The sequence below is a fragment of the Fistularia commersonii genome, chromosome 4 (assembly GCF_037954325.1).
Source record: "Fistularia commersonii isolate RoL2024-O1a breed Wild chromosome 4, RoL_Fcom_v1.0, whole genome shotgun sequence".
NCBI lineage: Eukaryota > Metazoa > Chordata > Actinopteri > Syngnathiformes > Fistulariidae > Fistularia > Fistularia commersonii.
In genome coordinates, this window is record NC_141287.1 from 16150720 (window position 1) to 16178325 (window position 27606).

Below are 27606 nucleotides of genomic sequence, written 5' to 3' on the forward strand. Positions count from 1 at the left end.
ACTGAAATTTATTCTTTTTTTTTTTTCTCCCCAGTGAATCCCACTGGTGTTAGTGTCCTCTATCAAACTAACGGTCCATCAAAAGTAAACTCTCTACTAAAAGTGTTAAATCTCAAAAATAGCTCGAATCAGTTATGTCAGTGAGGTCCATCATGTTGGAGGCTGTGCTTTGCAGCAGAGTGTCAAGTACCTCTGGTGTCCTGACGGTCTTTATAAGTCCTCAGGCGTTTGGCACCTTCTCCCCGAAAGGAGATACAGTTCTTTACAGTAGCAGGATGGCCGAGCCCCGGGGCCTCCGGGCCGGAAGATTCGGTCGCAGGCAGCTTTCAGGGCCAACATCATGTTTACGATGCTCGAGGGAGCTGATTTGTTGGTGGTAGATTTTAAAAAAAAAATGCATTTGTAATACATTTAAAAGTAAAAAGCATCTTAAAAATAAATAAATAAAGTAGTACACGTGCCCTTAGGATCCCAGAGGAGGTATATATATGTGAAGTGCAAACTAAAAAAAATAAAAACAAACCCATGAACCTTTGCTTGGAATTGCAAAAAATGGTGATTTTGACGTCGGGAGGAAATATTCAGGACCGGTACAAAGTGCCTTCTTCTCCTCGAGTTCCAGTGAAATCAGTCCATTTTGTTCAAAGTCAGGGGCGATGAAATGGAGAGGGAGGAGGAGACCGTCCGTCTTGTTGAGGACTTTCAGTAGCAGAAACATCTCACCGAGGACTGAGCTTGGTCTGAACTCCCAATCATCACCTTTCCTTGTTTTACACTCAAAATAAATCATCACTGAGGTTCCTCCTCAGTCGACGCGCACGCACACACACACACACGCGACCAAATCCTTTCATTCCAGCTGCAAACCCGTCCCTTTCATTTATTTTGTATCCAGTCCGGCAGTGTAGCATGTTTTGGTTTCTGAACCGCCGGATGTTTCATTAGCATTTAGCGCCGGCTATCACTTGAACCACGAGTGTGTGTGTTTTTAAAACAAAGCTCCGGTCTGCTGTTCCCTTGCTGGTGTTTCATTGATCTACTTATTCTGCCAGAATGTGTTCTGTCGACGTTTTGGACTGTCAGAGCAGCAGGTCCCTGAGTCTGGGAAACGGTAGGAGAATTAAAAAACTTCTGTTTTAATGCCTCCATCCACCTGAATGTTCATTCTTAATTAACTAACCTGTGAGGTTTAATGTTATCTTGAGCAGGGTCTCTGCTGAGGTTAGACTACAACGCTTCACACCCTTGTTTTAGTCCCTTTCACTGCACTCGGTTATACTTGGTTACTCAGGCGGGGCTCGGGGTTTGGCCTGGGGTCCTTTAGAAATATGTGAGAATTCAAGTACATGTTACGGTTTTCCCTCGGAGTTCAGATGGGAAGCAGAAGCAAAGAGGAAAACTTTCCGAGGGAACGCTCCCGCAGAAACACCCTGGTGAAAACCAAACCGAAGAACCGCGCCGTGCGCCACGGACATTTCCGATCAGTAGTTTCGACCGAGCTGAAGCTGAAGTCAGATGGGGACTGACTTGGAGAAGATTCAGCTGGAGATACATGTGGATTTCATTGTCTTGTCTCTAAAACAATAAAAATAAAAAAGCTTAAATAAAGTCGTACCAAAACCAGGGAGGAGGTGGGAGCGACCCTCCATCCTCCTGGAAGCCAGCGCCGCCCGACATGGGAGGCGGTGGATCTGTTCAGGCGGCTCTGGCGTGTAAAATCAAAGTGCTTCCGGAACGCCGGTCTGTTCACTGCTACTGGTTCAGCTTCTCCTTGATGTGGATGTAACAGGCCTGCACCAGAGGATCACACACACACACACACACACACACACACAACCGTGACACCAGAGAACAGTAATGGTAGCGCTGGTCTGACAGTTAGCTTGTTAGCATGCGTGATGCAGCTCCTACCTTCAGAGTGGTGAACATGAGTCCTGTCTCTCCGTGCTGGATGTTGGGATCCATCAGATCTTCTATCAGAGTCACCTCCGCACCCAGGTTCTTGATCCTGTTCCGCCGGGAAAGCAACACAGTTTGTTGCACATCCTGCTGTGTCCATGCGTCATGTGTGTGTTCCTCTCTCCCACCTCGCCCGGATCACGACGTAGAGGAAGAGAGGGAGCAGGTCATCCATGCTGAGCTGGAAGTCTCCGCCCAGCGTGGGTCTGATCTCCTGGGTCAGCTCCTCAAACGCCCTCTGGATGACCAGCAGCTTGTCCGAGGGCGTGAAGGTGGTACTGCGTGTGACAGGGATGGAAACGGTCAGATGATGCGAAGATGACAATGCAGCTCTGGAGGCCGAACGGAAGAAAGCGAAGGTGAAGCCATTCAGAAGCCTGTCTCTTGTGTCACCACCTCGAATTTTGGGATGTTTAATATCCTACCTCTCGGTTAATATAATAATAACATTGATTGTATTAAAGTTGTATTACAGTTGCTCCTTGGTTGAATATGAGTTGCAACGTCAGACAACGTTAGATAACTAATTATACAACGTTGTCCCAACCTCACACTAACTTAAGGTGTTTGCTATCACTGGCAAGCATAAACCAATCAGAGAACAGTACATAGTACGCTTACCTCCGGTACATACTGTGCTTCAGCATAATATTTCTTTACATTTGTGTGTGTGTGAGGACCCCCCCAAAACATGGCACCTGTTAAGCCACAGGCTTACAAAGTGGAATTGAAACTCAAGGCTATCAGACTCGCAGTAGATCATGGGAATAGAGCAGCCATGAAAGAATTCAACATAAATGAATAAATTGTATGGAAGTAGAGGAAGCAAGCAGATGAACTGCGCCGAGTAAAGAAGTTTTTGAGGGAACAAAGCGAGATGGCCACAGTGAGAGGACTAAATTGAACAGTCTGTTATTAAACCAATAAATGAGTTGAATTAAGTTTGACTAAACTGGCTGTTTTGTTTTACTTTATATACTGTATGTTTTATCATGGGTCTTATAACACAGTGTGCCTTATGAATGAAAATAGACCCGTTCATTGATATTGCGCCTTATAATGCGGTGTGCCTTAAGGTCCGGAAAATATGATAATCTTAATTGGTGTCTGATCCGCCCGGCGCTACCTGATCTGCTGGAGGGTCTCCACGGCGCAGACGAAACAGGCGTCTCTGCTGCTGGAGACGATCTGGGACCAAAACAAGAGTCGGGAAACGAACGGCAGTAAATAACGGATCTACACCAGTCTGACGCGGAGACGGCAGATTTTTCCCGGACCTGTTTCTTCTCCCCCAGAATGGACAGCCACAGCGGCCAGAACTTCCTGCAAGACACACAAAAACCAGTCAAGATAATGAATAACTATAACTGCCCTCTGACAGCTTAACAGCCAGTAATGAGCCCGTTCCTGGATGTACTGTGTTTACACTGGTGCTAATGGTGCTGTGAGCTTGACCTTTGACCTTCAGGACATTAGGCTTCACTTCATCTTCCTCCTGGTGCAAGTCTTGTTTTGTGTGAATTCTTCCAATTTTTGCCAGAAAGTAGCGTGAGGTCAGCTCTGTGCACGCAAACACACGCGCATTTTCAGGTAACCTAGATTTGCATCTCACATGATGGAAGGGGGACCATAAACACTGAAACTGCATGGGGTGAAAACAGAAACGCCTCTTTTGCTGACATCACTCGGTTCATCTGTGGGCTGACACTCACTCCTGCACCTCCAGGAAGTTGAGCAGGGACTGGTCGGGCTGTTTGTTGAGTTGCAGGATGTGCTGGATGTAGCGCTCCTCCTCCTGCTCCTGGTGCAGGCAGTACAGGGTGAAGAGGGGGTGGTAGAGCCGAGGGAGCAGCAGCGGGAGGAGCAGCGAGGAACAGCTCATCACCACCACGTAGCTGGAGGAGGAAAAGAAACAGCTTAGAGAACAGAGGAGGAGCTGAGGCGTCGGTGTCCGCTTGTCAGCACAGCAGTACATCTGCAAAACTAACCGCCAATGTCTCAAGGTTGCCTTAGCAACAAGCAGAGCGTCTCCACATCATCATGGCTTCCCCCGCGTGTGCGGCAAGGATACTCACCCTGATGTGTTGGAGTTGTGTCTGCCTTTAGCTGGAGACTGGGTTGCCTCCTGTAGGATCCCACCGTCCTCCGGTAATCCCGGGAAGAGAAACCTACATAACAAACTGAGTGTCACTGCTTTGGACACGGAGCCGGGAAGCCAACTGCCGATTGAGGAAGTTTGTGGTGCATCATGCACCTAAATACCATCACGGAGTCCTGCCTTTCAAGATAAACTACCGCGCAACATGCGGGCGAGAGCCGCGAGCCACAGGATACACTACGGCGCTGTGTGTGGATGGCATGTCATTAATACAGGAGCTGTTAGCCTACCATCCAAACCCCCCCAGTAGCATTTGATGGACATACAGAGCGGCAGATCTGAGATCTCCATCCAAATACCGTTCCACCATGGCTGATGGTGATCTGGAAGAGTGTCTGAAGCTGATCTACCAGCAACTGCTGTCCGGACTACGTAATCTTGCCTGAGTCTATCCAGGGCAAGATGTCAGTTAGTTAATGGCCAAAACTGTACAGATTGTATTGTGCCAAATATGTTCATGCTATGATGCAAGGGTATATACAGCAGAAAATCAGCTTAGGAAAATTAATTCCTTCTTTGACTCCGTTCATGAATCAAAACAATGTTTCTTATTGAACCCAGTGCAAACCCCATTTATCTGTTCTCAGTATCCTCCTCTCTCACACCAACTGACTTCATATCCTCTCTCACAACATCCAGAAATCTTTAGTCTTCCTCTAGACCTCCAGCTCCAATTCCAGCATCCATCTGCCGATATATTCATTATCCCTCCTCTGTAAATGATCCAATACCATAGTTTGTACATCATACACCATACAGCATCACTGGTCTCACCATTGTCTTGTCCACCTTTTCATTCTTTTCTCCACCCATTCCAACCTGCTTAGACGTGTTTATTTACCCCTTTCCCACACTCTGGACTGTTGACCATATAAATGAATATATGTTTGGCATTTTTATTGTTGGTAGGTCATTTTGAAAGTCACTTGCAAGACAAAAGAAGCGTGTGCTTCCGTGGTCTTTATTTCATACAGCTGACACATTGTTCAGCTGTTAAAGTTTAAAATGCACAAACAGGGAGATGTGACTCAGTAGAACTGCAACCAAATGCACCAGCACTTCCCTTTAATGAGGACGTTGTGGAGCGTCGGGGTGAAGCTACCTGACAATTCTGTAGAAATGTCGCACATAGGCCTGGACCTCCTGGACCGCCTCCCCGAGCAGCCTATGGTTGGAGCCCACGTAGGTCATCCTGTAGACGGTCACCAGCGTCTCCACAAGCCAGCCCAGCGGGTGGAGGGGGGTTTCACACGCCTCGCAAACACAAAGATTAGAGAGAGTAAAGCAACTCTATGGCTCACACTTTCACACTGCCGCCTCAAAATTCATTCAGTTTGATGAATTCTGCAGGCAAAATATAGTCTGATACAGATCTGACTGGCCAGCCATGAACATGCTGCCACGGTAATCGGAGTGTATGAAATCTTTGCAAAATGTCACGGTGGAAGCACCAGGAGACACGTATGGTAGCAGATTTGATGCATCTTTCTTTTCCCGCAGTCCGTGCGGCATCTCTACCTTAGTGAGATATCTCCGGACGTTGTCGTAGTTGGCAGTGGTGACGGGTTCTACGTGCTGAGGAATGAGCTCCAGGCACTCTAACACTTTGCGCTGCGATCTACTGAGGTCAGGGCTGAAAACACACACACAGGTGCGCAGACACACACGTGCACGGACGGAGAGAGAGCTCTGTGTCAGAAAGGTGCAGTCAAAGTTATGACCGGTGTATTATGTCGGCATCTACCTGTTTCTGCGTGCTGTTGTTATGGTAACGGCGATGTTCTCCCAGGCAGTCATCCTGTCTCTGCTGCCGGCGGCGCCGCAGCCCAATCGGCTCCAGCACTCGTCAAACACGCAGCCCCACCGCTGGCCCGCAGCCGCCACGTACTCCCCCAACCTGCTGCATTCACACACACACACACACACACACACACACGATTTTCAATATCAAGAAGAACATACGGAATTCCTTCACAACAAGGTGAAAACACCACATGGGCAGACTCACGTGTAAGAATAAGTGAGGAGTATTTCAAATCAAAACATGACACAAATAAAATTTACTTTTGCCTACAAATGTCTGCTCTTGTAACACAGCACTAAACTTAAACTCAATTTCCTACAATTAGGAGTGCAACTGAATACTGACAGCACACTGTCCTTGTCTGGGGGTGCGTCTGTGGCCGGTTTGCTGTACGTCCCGTCCACCTTCAGCCCCGCCGTCCACTCTCCGCTGAACAGGCCCTTCAGCGAGTCACCGTTGGGCAGGGACAAAACCCCCTGGGACGCAGACGGTGCATTAAAAAACATTTCAAAGTCTTATGAAAGTGCCGTCAGAAACACGCAATTGTGTTTCTGGACAAAGAGACCAAATGACAGCGGCTTCATCTGCCAGCCCGTCACAAACACCCTGCTGCTGAGGACTGCAGCAGGTCCACGGACAGCATGACATCAGCGCCGGCTCATTCAGGCCTTTTTTGAGACGCCGCTACAAGGCTGAACAAAAACAAACATCTCCTACCTTCCCGTTGATCGTCCAGTCGTCGGAAAAATCGCCATGGAAAGCTGTGTCGTCCTCCGAAATCAGAAGGCCAGGACCCTGGTATAAAAACACACTTTATTCCCCGGGACGAGAAATAGCTTGAACGTTCGGGTTTCCAAAATGGTTTTCATTCTCGAAGATATTAGAACATTACTATTATTATTGTTGTTGCTGTTATTATAACTTCTCCTAGCTGTAGTATCACTTTCATAGCAGTGGTTTTGAATGATACAATATTTTTTCTTAAATTTTTTTTAGAATGCTACAGTGTTTTGAATTTGAATTTGACACAGATGCGCATCATTGGTATGGCGTTAGCTCGAGTTCATCATCTCGTCTGTCCAAAACCAATATGAGAAACAGTGCTCTTTGGCTTCACCTGCTGTCTCTACATGGTAGTACAGCATGGATACACGTAAGGACGACACTACCTTAATGTACTGTCATTTCTGGACTATTGAGCGCACTTGAGTATAAGCCGCACTGGCTAAAAATAAAGAAATTAATATATGTGTACATATAAGGGCTGCATCGTAACATGAGATATTTACAAAGATTTATTTTTTAAACTGAACATCCACAAACACATACTGGAAATGTTTATTTTTTCCAAACAGGGCCAGTCACAAGGCTGATGAAAAAGATTAATAATAAATATCACAAGCCATCCATTTTCTATCCCTGCTTTGTCCTACTCTAGCCGATCGTGTCTTGCACACAATCCTGCGCACTAAAACCATTAAATTCGTCTTCTTCAGTGTCGGAATTGAACGGCCTCAGAATTTCACGGTCATTTCATTGGTCCGATGTGACGAGGCTAAATGTTTCAGTGTCATGAAGCTCATGAGCTCCAAAAAAGTCCATAAATTACCCTCATCGTTGTTTAAGCCAGTGTTCGAAGCGTGAAAAAAGCAGTGGCTTATAGTCCAAAACATAAGCACGGGAAATGAACTACTACTGAATGACTCCATAGAATACATTGAATACATATGTTGAATCAAATATCTTATATGATAAATATCTATTTTTAGGGACTGAATTCGAATGGCACTGATGCTCCCTTACGCTCATCTTGTTATCCCTGAAGGTCCCTTCGAAGTAGATACCCTGCTGGGTGACCACCGCAGCGCTCCCGTGTCTCTGATCGTCCAGCCACATTCCCATGTACTTCTCACCTCTGGGGAATAATTAAACAATTATAAATGAATCAGGGACGTGACGAACAGCAGTGCGATTCTGTATGAAACATGTAGAACTGATCTGGATGCGACAGGTAAACGCAATTATTCAGAAGAAAGGTGAACGCGAATGCTAATTCCAGCGGACAGACTGAGTGGCCGCGGGGAACGGCTCGACGACCGAAAAAAGAAAAACCCATAAGCGAGGGGGATTCTTTTTAAGCAGCCAAACTAAAAAACTGCTCTTGTGTGTCACGTCAATTGGATTCGGTCCATTTCAGAGATAGTGATGCGGTGGTGCTTTCTTCTCTTCAGAGGGTTTTCACCGCTTCACGTCTCGTCAATAACATTTACCTGCCACCGGGGCCTAAAAGGATTTTCTCTCTTTCGGCCACGTGGAAAATCCCTCCTTTTTCAGAGGATGCATTGAGAGAACAGCGCTGAGAGCAGAACCAAGGATTCTTCCCTGGTCACGGCGAAGGTCCAACATCAAAAAGATGAATTCTTTTCACAGAGGGGGGTTCTGGGTGGGCTTCACGCCGCACGCCAGCTTAGGAGAACCTGCTACCACGTGAGCACTGGTCGCCCCCCATGTGGATTCCATACTGACCTGGTGATATCCTCGCACACTCCGTATCCTGTTTTCCTGTCATGGACCCAGTGGCCGACGAACACGCTGGACGAAGCCCTGGCCAGCTTGCCGGAGCTCAGCATGCCGTAGCCGTGTCGCTGGCCGTCACAGAAGCAGCCCTCGTACACCTCGCCGCTGGCGTACCTGCAGGGTCCCACATCTTTTATTGGATCTTGGAAAAGACAAGGGGACGTTTCCTCAGATTGTGTTCGGTGTTGGGATGCAAGCTTAAGTCTCCGGCCTCTCGCCTTTCTGGCCTTAAATAGCCGGCAGTCAATAACGCGTGAGCCGCAAATGCAGGATTCGGGTTTTTTTTCCCCCCGACCCGCTGTAAGCATGAATCCTGAGGGATCTGAAGACTCACTTAGGAAACACTCACATCCCTGTGGCCGCCCAGAGTCGGACTGGACACACTTCTTTTTTTGCAGCGCAAGTGGAAATTACTAAGCGGGCCGCACTGAGGGACCTCTGTGCCATCCTCTTAGAACGAATACAAAACACCAGCAAACATCCCAAAGCAAATATTAAACCTGCCCGGGACATCTCTGTTGATTTGGCCCACCTCGAAGAAACAAGATTAGCGATGTTTGCTTTTCCTCTCCTCGTAACAGTCGAAGCAAACTCCAGCCAAGAGCTTTGGCTTTCTCTAGAAAAGAGCCGAGCTGCCTCTGGTTCGTCTCTCCCCCGCCAGCAGATCCCGCTCAGACGCCCTGAACTCCGGCTCTTAAAAGCTCCACGGATCTGGCTCGAGTTTTGTTCTTTATTTGAAAACTGTCTGCTGTTTTCCACTGAAACTCCAGATGTGACGTGGAATTTTAATCCGGTGATTTAAAAAAAAAAAAAAGGGCTTTCTTTTAAGGAGCAACTCACTTAAAGTAGAATTAATAAGCTGCAATTTTAAACTTTGCCCATTACTTTTCAAAAAAAAAAAAAAAACAAACAAACCAAAACAATCATTTTTACTATTCTGGATTGAGATGTCTGGTTTCCTGGATGCTCCCCAGACTCAGGAAACAACAAAACAAATCAACATTTGTTCTTATTTCTTCTTCTTATCCCGCTGCAGTCAGTGAAGACTGGATCCATCTGTGTTTCTGAGTGCAATCACACATACTGGGTGAGGTTGTGCTCTTGTCAATCATGAAGCTGACAGGAAGCGGCGCACTGACCTGTACTTGCCAAACCCGTGAATCTTGCCATCTCGCCAGTGTCCTTGGTAAGTGTCTGGTCTATTTAGCAACCTGTTGGGTATGCTGCACTCTCCATAGCTGGAAAGACAAACAACAGTCGGACAAATCCTTTTAAGCACCGCCTTTTCGTATCAAGTCGCCGGCTTGGCGTCCTGACCCGTCCTCCAGTCCGTTCTTAAAGTTCCCGCTGTACATCCGTCCATCGGGCCACTTCATGCTTCCCCTGAAATAGAGAAAAATCCTAAGTTATCAGCCATTTCCTAGCTTCTCCTCCTGAGAAGAACGTCCTTAGCTACAGCGGGTGGGAAAGAGGCGGGGACCAGAACGACAGGAAGTTTTTCTGGAGTAAACCATTTATTCTTCTTTCCAAAAACCGCAAGTGATCCCTGTATATTTGTGATGCCTGTCATACGAACACCGCCACATGATTATATTTTTAGCCTTCTCCATTGTGCATGGCCTGTTTGGATTTTATTCGACCTACTTCTTTGGCTGATTTGGGAAATGGGAAGCAATTTGGAGCATAAATACTGAAGGTGTAGAGTTGGATGTGGACTCTGACCTGCCGTGGACCCGTCCTGCCAGCCAGCTGCCGCTGTACTGGGCATCTTTGAATCTCCCCTCTCCGGTGAACGTATAGGAGGCAGTGCGAGAGATCGCTGTCGCCCCTGGCGACGACCCCTGGCCACCACCACCCAGCACTCGGTCCACCTCCTGGTTAAGAGCTCGCAGCCACTTGTTCTGCAGGTAGCGTGGAGCAAGGCCACATGAAGCACAAGCAGGGAAAAAAAGCCAAAAAAAAAGATAACTGTTTGTCTTCCAAGATCTGGTGAACTTTAGCTGCTCCATATTCTTCCTCTTCACTGTATTTCAGAAGAATAAATGTACCTTCTCTTGCGGCGTCGATGCCACTAGAGTGAAACTCTCCTCTGGACATATGATTTTGATGGCATAGCTGAGGACGCGCACAAGAAAAAGCAGCGTTAATATCAATACAAGTTGCACAGAACAGTGTTCACTTCCTGCTTTAAGGAAGAGAATTGTATGGAAGACAGGAATGGCATAACTGGATATCTCCAGTAATATCTGATACATCTTCATATTCATCATCAAGTTTCATCAAAATCAGCTCATGCAGAGCAAAGGAACCCTGACTTACGAGTGCATCAACTTATGAGTTTCCAAGATACTCGGTGTCACTCAGTGTTTTTTTCTTTATATGGGCCGATATGCCAGTTTGATAATTTTTAAAAAAAACGAGCGTCATTCACTCTGTCACTAAAAGTTTTATACTATAAAGTTTTATTGGGTATTCTTCTCTGATACATTATCTGTTATTTAAAAAGTACATTTTTCCCCATTTAAAAACCAGGGGGCTGGTACGGATAAATACCGTTTAAATTGATTTTAATGGGGAAATCGAATACGAGTAAGCTGAGTTATGAATAAACTCAAATTACAATTTCATGATGGCAGGGAAACAGAAAGCTAGTATCAACGAGGTGTGAATGGGTAAAAAAAAATAAAAGGTCCACATGAGGTATTGATTCAAATGAGAACTGAAAATCATGCTTTACATTGGTGTATTTGTGACAAGAGCAGCAATTCGGACACCATTATGTTGGAGACAAGTCGGTTGCATCGAACGCAAACTCACAGTCCGCTGCTGTCGTCGCTCACCGGTTTGACCCACAGGCAGCTCAGCGGGCAGACGTGATGCTTGGGGAACTGCAGCGAGACACAGCGGCAGTCAAAGGACTGAAAACGTCCTCGTCCGCAAACGTGCGGTCGACAGCGCTTCTCACAAAACCCTGAATAACGGAATATTGCACATTTCGGAGACGACCACATCCCTGTCTGGGGTATGGTTTGAAATGTGCAAAGGTGAGAGGAGGTTACGTCATTCAGACGGTAATGCGCATCACTTTGTGCGACTGAAAGAGTGACACATTCTGCTGGTCTAGGTTCACCACTCACTGACTAGTACTGCTGCTGTAAACCAGCCTAAACCCAAATCCACAAACACCACAGCCTCTTTAGTAGTGGGCAAAGCTCAGTCCAGCCACACTGGTGATACCAAATCAACATGCAGGCATCACATTTTAAATCAGGACATGTGTAATGTTCACGGAATTAGGGTTTCTGCAGTCGTGGATGTGTTAGAGGAAGGGAAATAATGCAAAGATTTTCAGTGGATGTGAATAGAAAGCTTCAGTATAGCGATTCAACAAGGCCAATATTGCTAATACTTAATCCATTGTTTCCCAACATTTTTTGAGCCACGGCACATATTTTACTTTAGAAAAATCACACAGCACACCACCACACAAATAGGTCAAAAATGTTTTTAATGAAATAGAAGGAAACTGTAGCCTCAATTTACTTACTCAGTGTGAAATCTGACCCTGTCTGCTTGAACACAAAGCTGATATTCCTGCAGGAACTGAGAAAACACAATCTAACTCTCATCGTATTGTCTTGAGCTGGTCTTTTTTACTTTCCTCTCACCACTATGCATACTTGGGTCTTGTTCTTCAGGACCAGAAGGTCCTGACTGAGTAGTTTTTCTTTCCAAATATTTATCCATGGTGTACCACTGCCGCTGTCTCGGTCAAAGCGTCGCTAATTCCTCTGCTGTTTGAGCAGCAGCAGGTAGATCCACAGGTTCATTCACTACCTGTTGCCATGTAGTGGGAGAGCATTTCATTGTTCTGCCTGTCATTGCATGATGCCCACATAGGTAGAACACACATTATTTGCATTGAATAAATAATTTTTGGACCAATCAGGTGAAAGTGGCCATTTTTCCAAAGCACACTAATGTGCCGCGGCACAGCGGTTGGGAAACACTGCCTTAATCATTTGTATCCTGATGAGGAGAGACTCATGGAGACCAGACTGTGGAACATCACACAAAGTCCTGCTTTAAAATTCACTCATTTTCGGACTATTCCCCTATGGACCTGTAAAAAAGGCGTGAGCACTGAACAAGGGCCGGCCCACCCATGCGGCTGCAGCACAAAGCGTGTCTTGGTGGTTTCAAATATACTTACAAAGCTCTGAGAGGCAATGGCACCCTGAGTGGATGAAAGACAGAATGTGAAAATAAAAATCTCTCTGCAAAGTAAATAATAAAAAAAAAAAAAAAAGGAAGAACCTCAGAAGACCATAAACCTGCCTGGTAGATTTATATCACCACTGTTTGCCTACAACCAAACTCATTTCCCGTCGAGGTGTGCGTAGGTGTACCTGCGTGTGAACCAGTGTGTCATTGAACAGTATGAACCAGTGGCTGGAGAAGCGCCCGGCGTTCTGCAGAGTCAGGGATCTGCTGCCGCTGCTTTCACACACCAGCCGACGGCGAGGGAAACGCAGAGCCTCCTGGGGAAAGTATAGAGAGAATTTTGCATGATGACAGCAAGCATCCCTCGATATCACGATAAACAAAAGGAGTAAATAAAACAACAGATACATCTCTATGTGCAACAGGCACCACATAATTACTGATTATAGTCTATTTGTATGAGCTTATTGTCATGTTATGACCGGAGTCCCCGGGAAACTGGTTTGGAAACGGTGACGTAACGCCGTCAAAAATATAAAAAGATTTGATTTCTGCAAACCGAGCGGTGGAAACCGTTAAAAAGCCAAACACTGTTAATTAATAGCTGCATCACCCAGCTATCATCGGCCCGTTGCTGCTGTCAGAAGCAAACCTCCAGCACCGAATGCCTCGCAAACGATGACATGTGGTTTTCATCTGAGCGCTGCCACCAGAGACAGCACGTTATAATTTAGCTGACACATGGACGGCCGGCCCAGTTGCGGCCTCCTCTCGGTGGAACGTGGATATTATCGCCTCGCCCTTTGTAACCATACCGCTGTCATTAACTGACCCTCGGCATGGGAGCAAGGACGTGACTAATTGTTTCCAAGATCATACCCTTCCTTTTTTTTTTTTTTTTTCCAGAGTCCGTTCGTGAAACGTATGTGACTGCAGGTCAAGGCTAACATTAGCGTGTGCTTACAGCGGTTTTTCCAGAGTGGTTCTTCCAGAAGAGTAATGTAGCCTCGGCCTCCTTTTCCCGCCTCAGCAGAGATGAAAACAGGGAGCCATAATGGCCACTGCCCTGGTGGAGGGACTGGTACTGTGCTGTTAACTGGGGGATAAAACATGTGAGACATGTTCAAAAGAACACACCTGAGAGAGCACATAGCAATGACAAGGGACTTTTAATGTCAGCCAAATAGGATGAGGGTTTTTTTGATTCAATTACAGTGAAACATTGACTTCTGAGTGCATCAACAAGCTTTTCTGAGATCCGAGCCACGGTCGAGGGGATGCTTAATTATGTGATCGAAGCCCAGAGCTGATTTAGGAGCAGAATAAGGGTTTGACGTGGCCGGCGCTGTCCATGAAGAGGTGTTTAAAGACAGTGAGACACGCCGCCCACTGCGAGGTGGCCCAGAGTAAATCGTGGAAAAACACCAGCGAGGTGTGCGTGCGGTGGACTCGTCCGTGAAGAGATCGAGAAGTTGTTGTCGGAGAGCATCGTCTGTGAGAAGGCGGGAGACATTTACAGGGATTTGTTGCGGCCAGCGGATGGCGGGAACGTGGACGGACGAGGTGTCCGAAGAATCGTTCAACGCCGGTTGGGGACGGTTTAATGGTTTTAGAAAGAGGAGCAGCTTCACTCCGTCCATACGTTTAGACATAAAGTGTAGCAAGACACATTTGGCAACATATTGTAGCATTAAGTATGTAGCCACTTTGGTGCTCTATCCAAGTTAAGGATACAGAACCCGATGAAAAACTCTCCCTTCTCCTACTGCTTCTCCTCCAGTACCAACACCTTCGTCTGATCGTCAAGGCAAATACACTTCATAAAACAAACATTTTTTTTTACATTCTGTTTTATAATGTGTTATTATTTGTTTTTTAAAAGGATGTTTTTCTTGTTTAAAAACACGTAACAAAACCGCACGGTTTGAACAGATTAATAGCATTTCAGTTCATTTCAATGGGGAAATTTAATTTGATATGAGCAAAGTGAAGTTACGAGCTCAGTGACAGAACCAGTTAAGTCAAGGTATGACTGTATCTTCTATTTTAGCAAGTAACATTACATGAACACTGACATTTAAGCTAGAGTCACTTAATGATGGGGAATGAGGAGAAAGATCCAAGCAGAAGAAGACAAGGGAAATAAAAGAAACGTCACCACATCATAGCAGGCCGCCATTTTCATCAGCACGTTGCTGTAGTGTTGGGGCTGCTGCAGAGGCCAGTACAGCAGGGACACCAGGTCCATACTCCCCTTGGCGGGCGGCTCTGACGGGCACAACTGGGCGAGCACCGTCTGCGGAGAGCCTAAACACTCACTAGGCAGACACAGGGACACCTCAGACACCCGGAGGACCACAACGCATGGGTTTTCATGTGTGGAGCTACGAAGCAGGGATTTTCAATCTGTTTCACTGTGTGAGATGTGGAGGTTGAGGAGAAGCACTTACTGGGAGAGTTTGTGGAGTGACTGAAATCCTCCCATCACCTGGAAGTCACCGACAGAGGAACAATACCTGGAGAGAGAGCTTCATCAGCCGGGATAACACTACCGTTTTCGGAAAACGATAAGAACTGGGCACTGGAGGATGCACCCTTTCTCACAAGTAAGTGATTTTCCTCTCCAACATCTCAACCGTAACAATTTCCAGTCTGCTGAAATTTTTAAAAGATGTTTGCAATGAGAAAATAGTACTGTCTCGCTGGATTTAGTATTAAATATATAAAAAAAATACAATCCCGAACAGAGGCCCCTACTTGGGAGGTTAAACTACCGCCAACAAACACAGACTCCAAAGCCGGGCTCAGCGCTCTGACACGCGGGCTTCAACGCGCTGAAGATGCAGCTATAACAAAAAGCTGATCTCAGTGCTGAAATGGAGAAAACGACACCAAATTTGATCGGCACAAGATGTAATTCTTATTTTCTGAACACGTTCCCAAGCCTTCCTCCTTGTGTCAGATATCCCATTAGAGCCTGAGCGTGCTGCTGGACAGCTGATGAGACGACACCATGTCATCTTCATGTAACTTCTAATTCCCATTGAGGGATGTTTCCTTTGTGCTGCCAGGAGATGGCGTCACGAGCGCGGCTGGGCTGGAATCCCGCCCAGGCATGTCTCGGTATGTCCAACTTCGGAGAAGATCAGGCCCCGCGGGGTCGAGTTACGTGCAGAAATGCCGAGCCCTGCCACTTTTGCCTCCATCACTCAGTGATGGAACGGTGAGATCCCCCACTGCTCTGGTTACATCTGAGGAGCTCCGTTACACATCTAGCCGGCCTTGCAGGGAAAACAGTGCTCCGTCAAAATGTTGGGATTTCTTTTGACTGTTATTTGTATCTATAGCTGCTTCCCACAACACGTTTCCATGTATATAGTGTTTCTAGATATTGGAGGTGACACTCGCGGGGGATTTCTGCATGCCCAGCTTCCACCAGCTCTGCCGTGTTTTGATAACGCGCTGCCTAATCGGGCAACAGCGAGATTATTTTTGGAGTAGAGCCCCCCCAAACAACAATACTTACTCATTGAATACGTCCACAAAGTAGTCGGTGTGTGTCAGCAAGTGAAGGGAAGTGACATCGTGACTCTGAGCGCCTTGCAGGAAGTTGCTGAGTGATGCTGAGTGTCGGCCGATCAGAGCGCTGAGCCGCACGAGGCTCTCGCATAGCGTGGAGAAGAGACGACTGCAGGGCTCGCCTAGCGATTGGTTCGCGGTCTCTGCGGGGCGTCAACACAAAGACACACCTCGCAATCGGCTCGAACCGCCGTCACTCGAATCCACACGAGCTCCCCGGGATGCACCTCACCTCTGCTGCACAGCGGGGCCAGGAGAACTTTCCTCACGCTGCTCAACCAGCAGTAGAAGCGCCTCTCTCTGGACGCCAGCTCGTGGATGGCGGAGATAAAGCCCATCACATTGCGGTCCGTCAGCAGCGCCCAACTGTGACCGCCACTGGAAACACTGCTGATGTAACCCATCTACACACACACACACACATGAGAGAAACACACATGCCGTTCATTCTTTTATAGCAAACAATCCATCTTGTTAAGATAACAGAGATAAGATAAGAAGGGTGAAAGTTAGTTGATGAGGCCACAAAGATCAGGAGAAGAATGTACTGTATGCACCAACCTCTCCGCTCGCAAACCCAACAAAGCACCAAGTACAGAAACTCCACTGCTGGTTATTTATTTTGATCGAATTACACGGGAGATGAGAGATAGGAGTGGGGACGGCAACTCCGTCTGCCTCCTTCAACCCTTTTGTTTGCCAGGACTGGGTTTTCTATCATTGTCAAAAGCTTTGTTACCTAAATGGCCCGCTGGAATCCGTCCCTGAGAAACCTGCTGACATGTCCGTCAAACCGGTGCAGATAAAGCCCCATTTCATGCCAAAGGAAAATCAAAAATCAAAGCAGAAATTGGGTTTTTGTGCCAATCTGAACCTTTAACAGGAGAGAAAAACTTTCTGGGGCTGATACTAGTGTTGCCAACACATCACTGACAAAGTCTTCAACCTGTCCTCTGAGACCACATTCGACGGTTTTCTGCTGTGGACTTCAAAAGTGGTTTCACATCCACAGCGCTCCATCTGGTTTGTGCTCCTTTCACTTTTATGTTTTGGCCTCTCTCTTAGAAATTTTTATTTCCGCTGCTGGACAGTTGAACTCGTTTTTTTAACTGTTCGGGGGAAGCAAATAAAAACAGACATCTGGGTTCACCAACCTCGGTGTGGAGCGGCAGCAGAGACGGGCTGAGTGCGTAGCTTTCTGCTCTGCTGGGTGACCTCTTGGATGACCTTTGACCCCGCTCACGAAGCTCTTGCTGCTGTCCACAGTACAGCAGGGCCGGCAGAAGACCATCTCCGTCGGCCAGGAAGAGCGAGTGACTCTGACCGGCTGAGACGTCCCACACCCGTAGCCCCATGGACAGCTAGAGACCGACCGGGGACAGAAGACGATTAGGACTTTCTCATGCATGCGATAACATTTGCTGTTTACCTCCTATAAGTTTCAGGCTTTCTGTCGCCTGTTAAATCGCAAATGTTAAATTGACTGAGGTAAGCGCGGGACAAGAGAGAACCCATAAGGTCCCAGAGCAATTCCCTTTCACGTTGCATTTTTATTTCCTGAAACTACCCTCTTTAAGCTGGAATTGGCAGAGCTTTGCATTCTCCAAGTTCCTGGCTGTCAGCAAAAGATTAAGAAAAAACAATGGGTTCCGTTTGGGTTTCATAACGCTCGCCGAAGGACGGGCACGGTGTATTTCAATAATTGGGGAAAAAAAATAAAAAATCACGCTCATGGTCATCTCCGGCCCCGCACCCACATCCAGATCGTTAAACGCAATCGTATGTTTGTTGAAGCTGGGATTTGTTGGAGCCTTCAGACTGAATCTGCATTGGTTTTACCTTTACCTTTTCCATCGCCACGGCTGCGGCTGACCTAATCGTGCTGGCTACAAACCCAGGGAGGGGGGAAAAAGGAGCATACTGAGTTTACGGCGTGGAGAAAACAAGAGAAAACATCACCGGGCGATGGAACAAAATCTTGCCTCACTTCAAGGATCTGGTTTTCATAATGTGGGAAATTTTAAGTGGCAATTAACATTAGATTTCTTGAAGTCTGTGGTTTGTGGGATGTCATGAAGCCATGTTTCATCATTTATTATATTTATCAATATACAAGACATTCAGAAATTGATGATGACGACATCATGATGCAATTATAATTGTAATCAGTGTGCTTGTCAAGGATCTACGGCTCTTTTTGAAAACCTCTAACCAGAAATGATCACAAACATTTGGTATTCATGAATAGTTTTATATTGCAACACAAAGTATCAAAGAAAACATAACGTTTCAGTGAATTAACACACGAGGGATGGCAGATGAACAAGTGAATGGAGTGCGAGTGGCTGCGGATGCAGCGGGTGCATACCTCAGCGCGTCTGGGAACGGTGACGGGACAGCCGACGTGGCCGAGCTGTCCACACATGTTGCTGCCCCACGAGTACACCTGTGGTGGGAGGCAGGACAGGTGTCTTGAGGGTGCGGTTCTCACAGAGCAACTGTTTTATTTTGGTTGATCTGAAGAATATTTAGCTCTCGTGATGATGGAGGAGGAATAAGGGGGTAATTTCAACAAAGGGCCCTCTAGATTAAGAGTGTCGTCGTGAGTGTGCGAGTGTCTGTGACCTGGCACTGAGCACTGAGGGCCAAAGAATGGTGGGATCCTGCAGCCACTTTGATTATTTCCTCGCCTGTCAGTGACTTGATGCACAAAGGCTGGAGCCTGGACACACACACACACACACACACACACACACACACACACACACACACACACACACACACACACACCAATGTATGCACAAGAATGTGTGTATGTGTATTGATGCTTGCACACATGAGCATATAAATTTATAAAGGCATAAGAATGTTTTCAGCTTTATTGTGTTGCTTTATGTGTGCACACACACCTGGCGAGCTGATCTCCATGGCCCAGCTGTCCCTCGGACCCTCTGCCCCAGCTCCACACCTCAGTCTCCAGAGATGGCAAGCCGTGTCCATCTTCCTGCGGGACAGTGGTTGGCGACGGCCTGCAGGCGCAAAGGTGCCGTCGCCGCGGAGACCCTGGGAAGGATTGATTCACGAATCATCTGCGTGCACAATTTGCGGATTTTTTTTTTTTTTTCCCATGAGGAGATTCCTGAAATTGGTTCCTGAATTTTCCTTCCTTATTTACAGGTGACACACAAAGTAAGCAGCTTTTACGTAGCCGCTGAGGCGGATTGGTAGAACTGTATCAGCGAGCGAGGCTGAAACCGATCATTCACAACAGGTTTGTCCTGTTAAGGAAGTTTGGTGAATCTCCACAGGCTTATGTTCTCCAAGCAAACTTCACTGAGCCATGTCATAACAGTATGAAAATCTTCAGGCTAGAGATAGAAGACGTTCGAGCTTGGTGAAAAAAAAAAAATGACGCAGTGTAATCGCGTCGGCTGCATGTAAAGCCTTTTCTGCTGGACTTCTTCAAATCTGTAAACACCAAATCAAAAACGCCGCGGGGGCAGGCGCGGCTACACTGGAAAGCACAATGGAAACACTGACCTAGCCAGAGCGAAGAGAGAAACCAGAACGGCTTCATTTTGTATTTAACGCATTGACGCAGTGGAAGTTTTCAGCCTAATTTGCGCTCATTATTGGACTCATTCATTATTCATCCCTCCATTTGTAATGCCGAATGCCATCGACTGTCGGAAGTCACCCGGCAGTGAGAGGGAGCCAGTCTGACAACCAGGAAATAGACATGTCATTCATCAGGAAGCTGTCTTCCCAAGGGCTGGACAGACACACACGGAGGGAAAGAGAATGGAATAAAAAAAGATGTCTGTGGAGGATCTAAGTCATCAAGGTCATGGTGAATTCATGTCGAAATCTTCTTGTCTTGGCAACTGGACTTGAATTTCTTCACCCAAAGACGTTTCTCCCCTCATCCAAGAGGCTTCTGCAATTCTGAGGGGGAGGATGAGAACTGAAGAAGCCTCTGGGATGAGGGAGGAAACATCCTCAAGAGAAAAAAATTCAAGTCCAGTTGCCAAGTCAAGAAGATTTCGACAAGAAATAAAATAGATATCTAAGTTTAAAGACAGTGCTTTTATCTGGGTACAAATAAACAGACTACAGTAATTTCCGGACTATAAGCCGCTACTTTCTTCACACGCTTTGAACACTGTGGCATAAACGACGTGCAGATAATTTAAGGATTATCTGGGCTGACGAGCTTCCTTCAGGAGGAAGATGAAGACAGCGATCAACTGAGATAGGATAAAGCGGGGATAGAAAATGGATGAATTGTGTTATTATTGTATATTATTTTTTTCATCAGCCGTGTTAGGGGCACTGTTTGGCAAAAAGCATTTCTGGTACGTATTTGTGGATGTGTTGGTTATATATATATATTTTTTTCTTTCCATTCTGTTGTCTGTTCTGATCCTTGTTGTTGTTCACTATGCTGTCTATTTAGTTGTGGATGTCTTTTGCTATCTTAATTGTCTCTATTTATATTTATACCCTTATTTATTGATGCTGTAATAGTAACGCTGCTGTGACAAAAGAATTTCCCCTATGGGGATCAATAAAGTATATCTTACCTTATGTATGTATTTAATTAAAAGTTAAAAAACTGTTTCTGTGTAAATATCTCATGTAACAATGTTGACACCTACAGTCCAAATATGTACACATAGTTAGTTATTTTAGCTGGTGCGGCTTATATTCAGAAACGTTCAATAGTCCAGAAATTACGGTAATCCCCACAGCTTTGTGAACGCTGTCACACATGGGTGCAGATGGACACTGCTTCCCTTTGCACTCGCCTCACGTTCTCACTTTGGACCAATGACAACTGCGGTTTATGCAATGATTTCAGGTGCACACTGGAACGACCCTGTATCTCCCACGGGCCCTGGCGTGTCGCACCCCGCCCCCCCGCGTCTCATTCCCCTCATTCCAGTCATTCCTTGCCGGACCTGATCATCCAATACGTGTTTTTAAAATGCACCTCTGATGAAGCTGTATGTGTGGAACTCCTTAAAGGGGCAAGAAAGACCGTGTGCAACGTTTCCATGTGCAGTCAGAAGAGGGATTTGCATGAAGTCAGCAGTGATTTGCCTGCAAATAAATACTCGTTCTCAGCTCCCTGAGGCGAGTTCCGATGTCTTGCTCGCCGTTAGCAGCTACTTTGTCCAGGCTCACATACCGTGGCTGGGTGTTCCCGGGAGAGAACGTCGCCTGCCCGATGCAGTTTTCCCCTTCTGGTTTATGTCTGTGAGACTGGAGCTCTTCTGTCCTCGCAGAGCCCCTCTCGCCTTCTCCAAAAAGCAGCGGACATCTTCCAAACACACGGGGGAGGATGAGGAACACCTGGCCTCCGTGCTGCTACTGTACAAGGAAAAGTAAAGGATCAAGGTGCGTGCAGGGCACATAGCGGAGCGAGGAGCGCTGGGGGAGTATTTCATCGAGAAAGCGTAGACTAAACACTGGCTTACCTAATGGGTGAGTCATTTTTATAACTGGAAGTCAGCGGATCGGTGGGAGGGGTCGAGGAGACAAAGCTGTCCTCTGGACAAAAGGATGCGGAGAAGGACAGGAAGAATCATTACTGAATGAAGACAAAACAGACAGGAATGTGAAGAAAAGAAAGTGGACAAAAACCAGGAAAAGTGCATTGAAATCAAGTAAATCTACTGATTTCTATTATTTCACTTTCACCGAAGGCAGTGCTCTCTCTCTGGTGAGAGTTGATGCACCCAGAATTTTCCAAGACGTTTTGCCTCGTCTGCTCGAATGCCTCGAATGCTAACAACGCTGTCAGCCTTTTTCATGTCATGTTCAATTTAAAGGAAAAAAAAAAAAAAACAAGAACTCAAGAGGAACATGTACGTCACTGACCAGACGTGTGACTGCTCAGTGAGTCAGTATCTCCCGGCCCTCTGGTCTGCTGCGTCTCAGGCGGGTGGTCTGAGAGCTTCTGAAGGAGGGTCTGAAGCTCAACACCGTGAGAGAGGTCTGAAGTCTTGCTGGCGCTCGGTCCGAGCGGCGGGCGGGGCACAGGGTTAACGTCGGTCCTTGTCGGAGGGTCTGTGTGCGCATCAGGCCCGAGACTCCCGGCAACTACAACATTGGTCCTTCAGTTGGAGAAAAAAAAAAGCGTGGCAAGGAAAGAAAATGGCAAAATGGTAAGAGAATGACAGAACTCCAGGCTCTGCAGCGTCCTCGGAGGATGATGGGGGAACAGATGAGGAGCTGAGGCTAACCTTCCCCAAAGCTGGACCCTCTGTTTGGAGCTTCTTCTCCCGCGAGAGGTCTGCAGACACAAACCAATGGGGAAATCAGGACTGACCTGTCAATAACCTCAGGAACCACAAAAAAATCCCCGTTAGACCCCACGCCAGGGCATTTTAGCCCCCTTGGAGACGGCCTCTTTATGAAGGATTCATAATTTCAAATATTTAAAAGTTCCAGTCTCACTCATATGATAACTTCCTTTTACCTTTTCTTGCAATTTCTGAATAAATCCTTTTTCTTATGTTTGAAAAAGACTTAAGACCTTTTTTTTTCTTATTTAATGGCACATGCACACCATTTGGACTATTATCAAAAAAATAAATAAATTCAAGTTTGGTATTTTGATCCCTTCTCCTCTAATCACCTTGACAGTCGCGGCCTCAGTCAGCTCCACCCCGAGTGGACAGTAGTGAGCGTCGGCATCGGCCTCAGTCTCTGCGGCGGGTGAACATCCTGGCTCCTTCTCCTCCGCGGGTTTCTGTGGGTTATTGTTGTGTTGAGGTAGACAGCGGACCAGGGCCAGGCTGTGGTAGGCCCCACACACCACCTGCGGAAAGACAAACCAAGAAATATTACTGGAAATTTCAACCTTTTTTTTTCCTTCTTTCTGATGAGCCAATAAAGGCTGTGAGAAGATACATAACCTGAATGACATGTCTGCCTGCCAAGTGCTCCACCTAAGCGTCAGGAGGAGAAAATGATTAAGAAATATAATTAGTCATGAACTAAAAAACACCCAACGTTTAATGGTATGCAGAAGTACACATATTAGGCCTTTTTCCACCGAACCAGATACGAAAACAAACAAAATAAAATCTCTGCAGAGTCAACAGCATATAAGCACAACCCAAAATAGACAAATACAGATGTTTACCAAAATAAATGTTAGGTTAATGTAAATTAAATTAGTTTTTCAAGTTCCTACATAAATATGACATGGTTGGGTCAATCGCTTTAAGTCTGGCTTTTTGATATTGGACTCAATGTGAAATGCTGACATGAACTGAGTTTCACACAGACTTACCTTCTGTGGTCTGGACACAGGGAAAGTGTTTGTGACCAGGCCAAGTTGGCAGCCGCTGCCCCAGGCCCACAGCTCCTTCTGGGCTGACAAAGCCAGACTGTGCTCCCGTCCACAGGCCAGACTCACAACTCGAACCGCCGTCGGAGGAACCGCCTCATTGTCCACCACCGTGACAGGGCTCGGGTCGGACACTGACGAAATGCAGATGTTATAAAGAAAGATCAGAATGCATTGTTTCATTTTTGCAACTCTTTCCTAATGTTCAAATATTGTTTCCCCAAGGAACCAGGCGATCTTTTTCAGTTGCTGTCACCTGGGTGGTGTCAGCAGCACCAGGAAAAAGCTGTTCAAGTACCAGGACAGCAGATACAAAGCTCGGCTGAGACGAGTCCACAGAGCTCGATCAAATGCGGCAGGATTCTTCGAGTATTAGATCATTAATATTGCCTGTGGGTTGGTCAACGGAGTTTGGACTTCAGTTGTCAGGTGTTCGACAAAAGCCAAACCAATTACTAAATGGCAATCATCCTCACCTGGGCATTTATCACAGCGGCGAAGACAAACAGATAAACAAAACCAAAAAAGGCATGCAGAATGGACTCAGATGTTTCCATGAGTCACACTGAAGGCCCTGGAGCCCAACAATCACATGTCAAGAGACCCAACACCCGAGATTTTATAGCAACAAAATCAATCAGAAAGCCGAGAGGGAGAGGTGAGGGCAGACTGGTTGGAAGGGAAGAGGTGTAGAGAAGTATGAAGACGCATTAGAGATGAGAAATGAGCGAGTCGGAGAAGACTGACAGCTGAGCACAATGGAGGAGTTCCAGGGGGAAATTCTGGCTAACCTGTGATATGCGTGGCTACGCTTTTCTCCATCAGCCCACACTGTCCCGCAGTGTTCTCCCCCCACATGTAGACACTGCCCTGCTCAGTGAGAGCTCCACAGTGGAAACCGCCACAGGCCACATGGACCACCGACTTCCCCTGCAGGGACACCTCCAACAACGGGGCCGACAGCGGAACGCTCAGGCCTTTCCACAGCAACTCCCCAAAAGAAAACACCAGACCACCTGGAGGACGGCAACAAACACATTAAGAAGGTCTCTGTGCGAGGAACGCCTAGCACACAAGCACGGTGGGATCAGGCAGTCTCACCCTGTGTCAACACCAGTCCGTGATGTTCCCCCAAGGCCACCTGTAAGACGCACCTGGACAGCAGCACCCTCTCCGGGGAAAGCCGCTCACCGGGGGCCCCTGACTGCCAGATATGGAGCAGGCCACGCGCAGGAGGTGCAGGGGCCTGCTCATCTGCAGGGCTGCAGGCACACAGGAGAACAAGCGGTTATTTAAACCCAACTTGGGCCCGTGCAGGTGAATTTTCCGCCTTTTTTTCAACCGTAAATGACAACAGAGCCGAGGTATCCACAAAGTCATTCTGAGCTCAGGACAAACGCTCTGCAAAAGCGCAGGGACTGGAACCAGTTAGTGGTACGGGCTGATTCCGCAGGCTAACTACAGAGATATTTAAATGGCTGAAGAGCTTTGGAGGAAAGACGAAAAACAGAACGACTTTGTAGAACTTATCATAAAATTCAAACCAAAAGTGATCAATTCTAACGCAGCTGAATACCTAAGACATCTGACATCTGCTCCGTCTCGTCCAGAACGCAAGCTTTCAATTTGATCCAAACCAAAATTGCATGTGTAAAGACTCTGGCCGACCACAGTCTGGACCACTGAGGAACCAAACAACTGCACCGCCATCCCGCTGCTCGGCAGCAGCAGTCGAGCCATTGTGCAAAGAAACTCCAACTCCAACTCTAAATAAAGAACTGATAAAACTAAACTGCAATCTTTCAGTTATGATTTTTTTTTTTTTCATATTTTAGGGAGATCTCCTGCTGATCTATTCTCATTTATAAAATCTCGTTATCTCGTTTATAAAAATGAAGTTAATTCCTTGCTGAAAATTATACTCCTTACATTTTTTTTTAGCACCTTTTTCTTTAAAATTGCGAAAAAAAAAAAAAAAAAAAAAACTCCGAAAGCTGATATTCTTGTGCAACTGCAAGGATCTCTTTTAATTTTTCACCTTTCCCTGCTGCTGTCCATCACTTCAGCCTCTGCATCCCAAGGACAATAAAGGCATGTCGAAGGTTTTTCCGAATGTCATCCTCGCTTTGCTCCGCATTAAATGAATGAGCCAGAAAATAATTACATCCTTTTCACGCCCTTGATAAATACCTGCCAAAATACAAGAAGAAGAAGATCACAAAAACAAAGTACACTATACAGGCCACGATCAAGTCTTTGTATATATTTCTTTTTGGCATGATTATATATCGATGGCTGGAATACAAAACTTCCTATTTGAAAAAAAAAACAAAAAACACTTTTTTCAGGAAATGAAAAAAACGTTTCATTTGATTATAGTATGGTCTTTGTTAAAGATATTCAAGAATATTCTATTGTTCACATACTATACTTCTATGTTATAATTTAAAAATACATAGCATGTATTTTTACCACTAACAATGCAGATAAGTGTTTATTTTCCTAATTTTCTCTGCTTCATGGTGCACATAGGAGTTTTGTCATGTGACATTTATGTCCAAAGAAAGGGCGGGATTATCTTGCGGATAGACTGAAAATGTGGAGCCATCCCATTTCTCACCATTCAACGCAAAAAATCCAAAACCGAAAATTTTGCAGATAGGAGATTTTGCATTACAGCCATCGATATATAAAATCATTATTATTTTTTTACATTTTTTACAGGCTGTTTCAGTGTTCAGTGTGCATTAACCAAATTTCCAAGTCAATGTCAACATCACAGATTTGCGTGGCCTTGAATCTGCAAGTTTCCTGCAGCTTCAAACCAAAACTATCAGCACGTAAATCAGTGACTAACCTTCGTTCAAGCGTGGCTTTGGACGGCTTTACCGGCCCAGCCCAATGGCATAGATAAGATAAGATCTATTGTTATTTAATTCAACACAACCAGCATGGACAAAGCTCCCTTCAGGCTATAAAGAAAGTAGACGCGGTTTTAAATGAAATAGTATGTCCTAACATTCTTGTTTTTTCTCTTCTGCTATGTTCAATGATGGGACTGTAGACAGGATTAAGTTCGCAGCTTAAATCTATGGGAACACCGACCAGCATTCACAAACGTAGTCTAAATAGATCGTATGCAAGACAAGCTTGCCTTTTTTTTTATTCAAGAAGACATTTTTCGACAATTCTTAATCACCCGGAGCAAGCCGGTGTTATTTGTAATGGAATGGAGAGCGTCTATTTACTGAAATTAGCTTAATGCTACCGCAGCGAACATAGCTAAACTTACCAACCGCCAGACTCAACCCGCTGGAAAGTGTCGAATATTTACAGAGCGACAATTAGTATACGCCCAGGTAACCGTGTGTGAACGAGAATGTGTGTGTTGCAATTAAAGTGCATCGAGAGAGCTAAACGAGTTTTGAGCACTTTCAAATCAGTGGGGCGCAGTGACGGCAAAAGTTAAATCTGACAGTTCAGTGTTGTCGCTCCGAGGCGCGCCTTGTTATGCGACGGAAGCCGGCGAGGGTCAAAAAGGACGAAGCGACACCTGTTGCTGTGTGTGTGTGTGTGTGTGTGTGTGTGTGTGTGTGTGTGTGTGTGTGTGTGTGTGTGTGTGTGTGTGTGTGTGGTTCTTATACCGGTTCTTTCTGCACACATTCCCCTCTGAGACAAACTTATCACAACTATATCTGCTAAAATACATGTTCTACCCTGTGTATAGATATGTGCATGATGGGTATACAGTTTCAAGAACACTTAAGCAACGCCAGCTTCTTGTGTTCAAACTTGTAAAAATAACAGGGTTTTTTGAATTCTGGAATGGTTCTTGAGGGATAGGGATATAGGTGGTATTTTAAGGATTTTAATGTACTTTTTTTTCTCTTGCAGGGACCATCTCAGACAGGGATTGGAGTGTTTTAATGTGTTGTGGATTGGATA

At 46.1% G+C, this 27606-nt stretch overlaps 1 protein-coding gene across 3 annotated transcripts; it reads right to left on the bottom strand.

Moving 5' to 3' along the window:
• Positions 1-27146, bottom strand: LOC147234898 (alsin-like). Of its 3 annotated transcripts, none has more exons than XM_086145570.1 (41): positions 26954-27146; positions 25700-25851; positions 24763-24923; positions 24453-24677; positions 23605-23795; positions 23225-23257; positions 22945-23127; positions 22550-22599; positions 22185-22420; positions 21782-21854; positions 21493-21674; positions 19211-19364; positions 18927-19023; positions 18670-18747; positions 17456-17662; positions 16534-16705; positions 16249-16444; positions 15173-15238; positions 14881-15040; positions 13687-13818; positions 12908-13039; positions 12712-12735; positions 11316-11386; positions 10547-10613; positions 10221-10399; positions 9816-9881; positions 9638-9736; positions 8448-8612; positions 7725-7836; positions 6639-6716; positions 6267-6397; positions 5862-6014; positions 5636-5750; positions 5220-5371; positions 4035-4127; positions 3672-3854; positions 3237-3282; positions 3086-3147; positions 2088-2237; positions 1912-2008; positions 1-1791 (listed from the first exon to the last, which is right to left on the bottom strand). In XM_086145570.1, exons 2-41 carry the CDS (start codon positions 25717-25719, stop codon positions 1753-1755), a joined length of 4830 nt encoding a protein of 1609 aa, XP_086001696.1. In that variant the 5' UTR covers positions 25720-25851; positions 26954-27146; the 3' UTR covers positions 1-1752. The 3 variants fall into 3 exon arrangements, with proteins under 3 accessions (XP_086001696.1, XP_086001695.1, XP_086001697.1); XM_086145569.1 differs by having other exon boundaries at positions 5862-6017; XM_086145571.1 differs by lacking the exon at positions 12712-12735 and having other exon boundaries at positions 5862-6017.
• Positions 27147-27606: the final 460 nt, after the last annotated feature.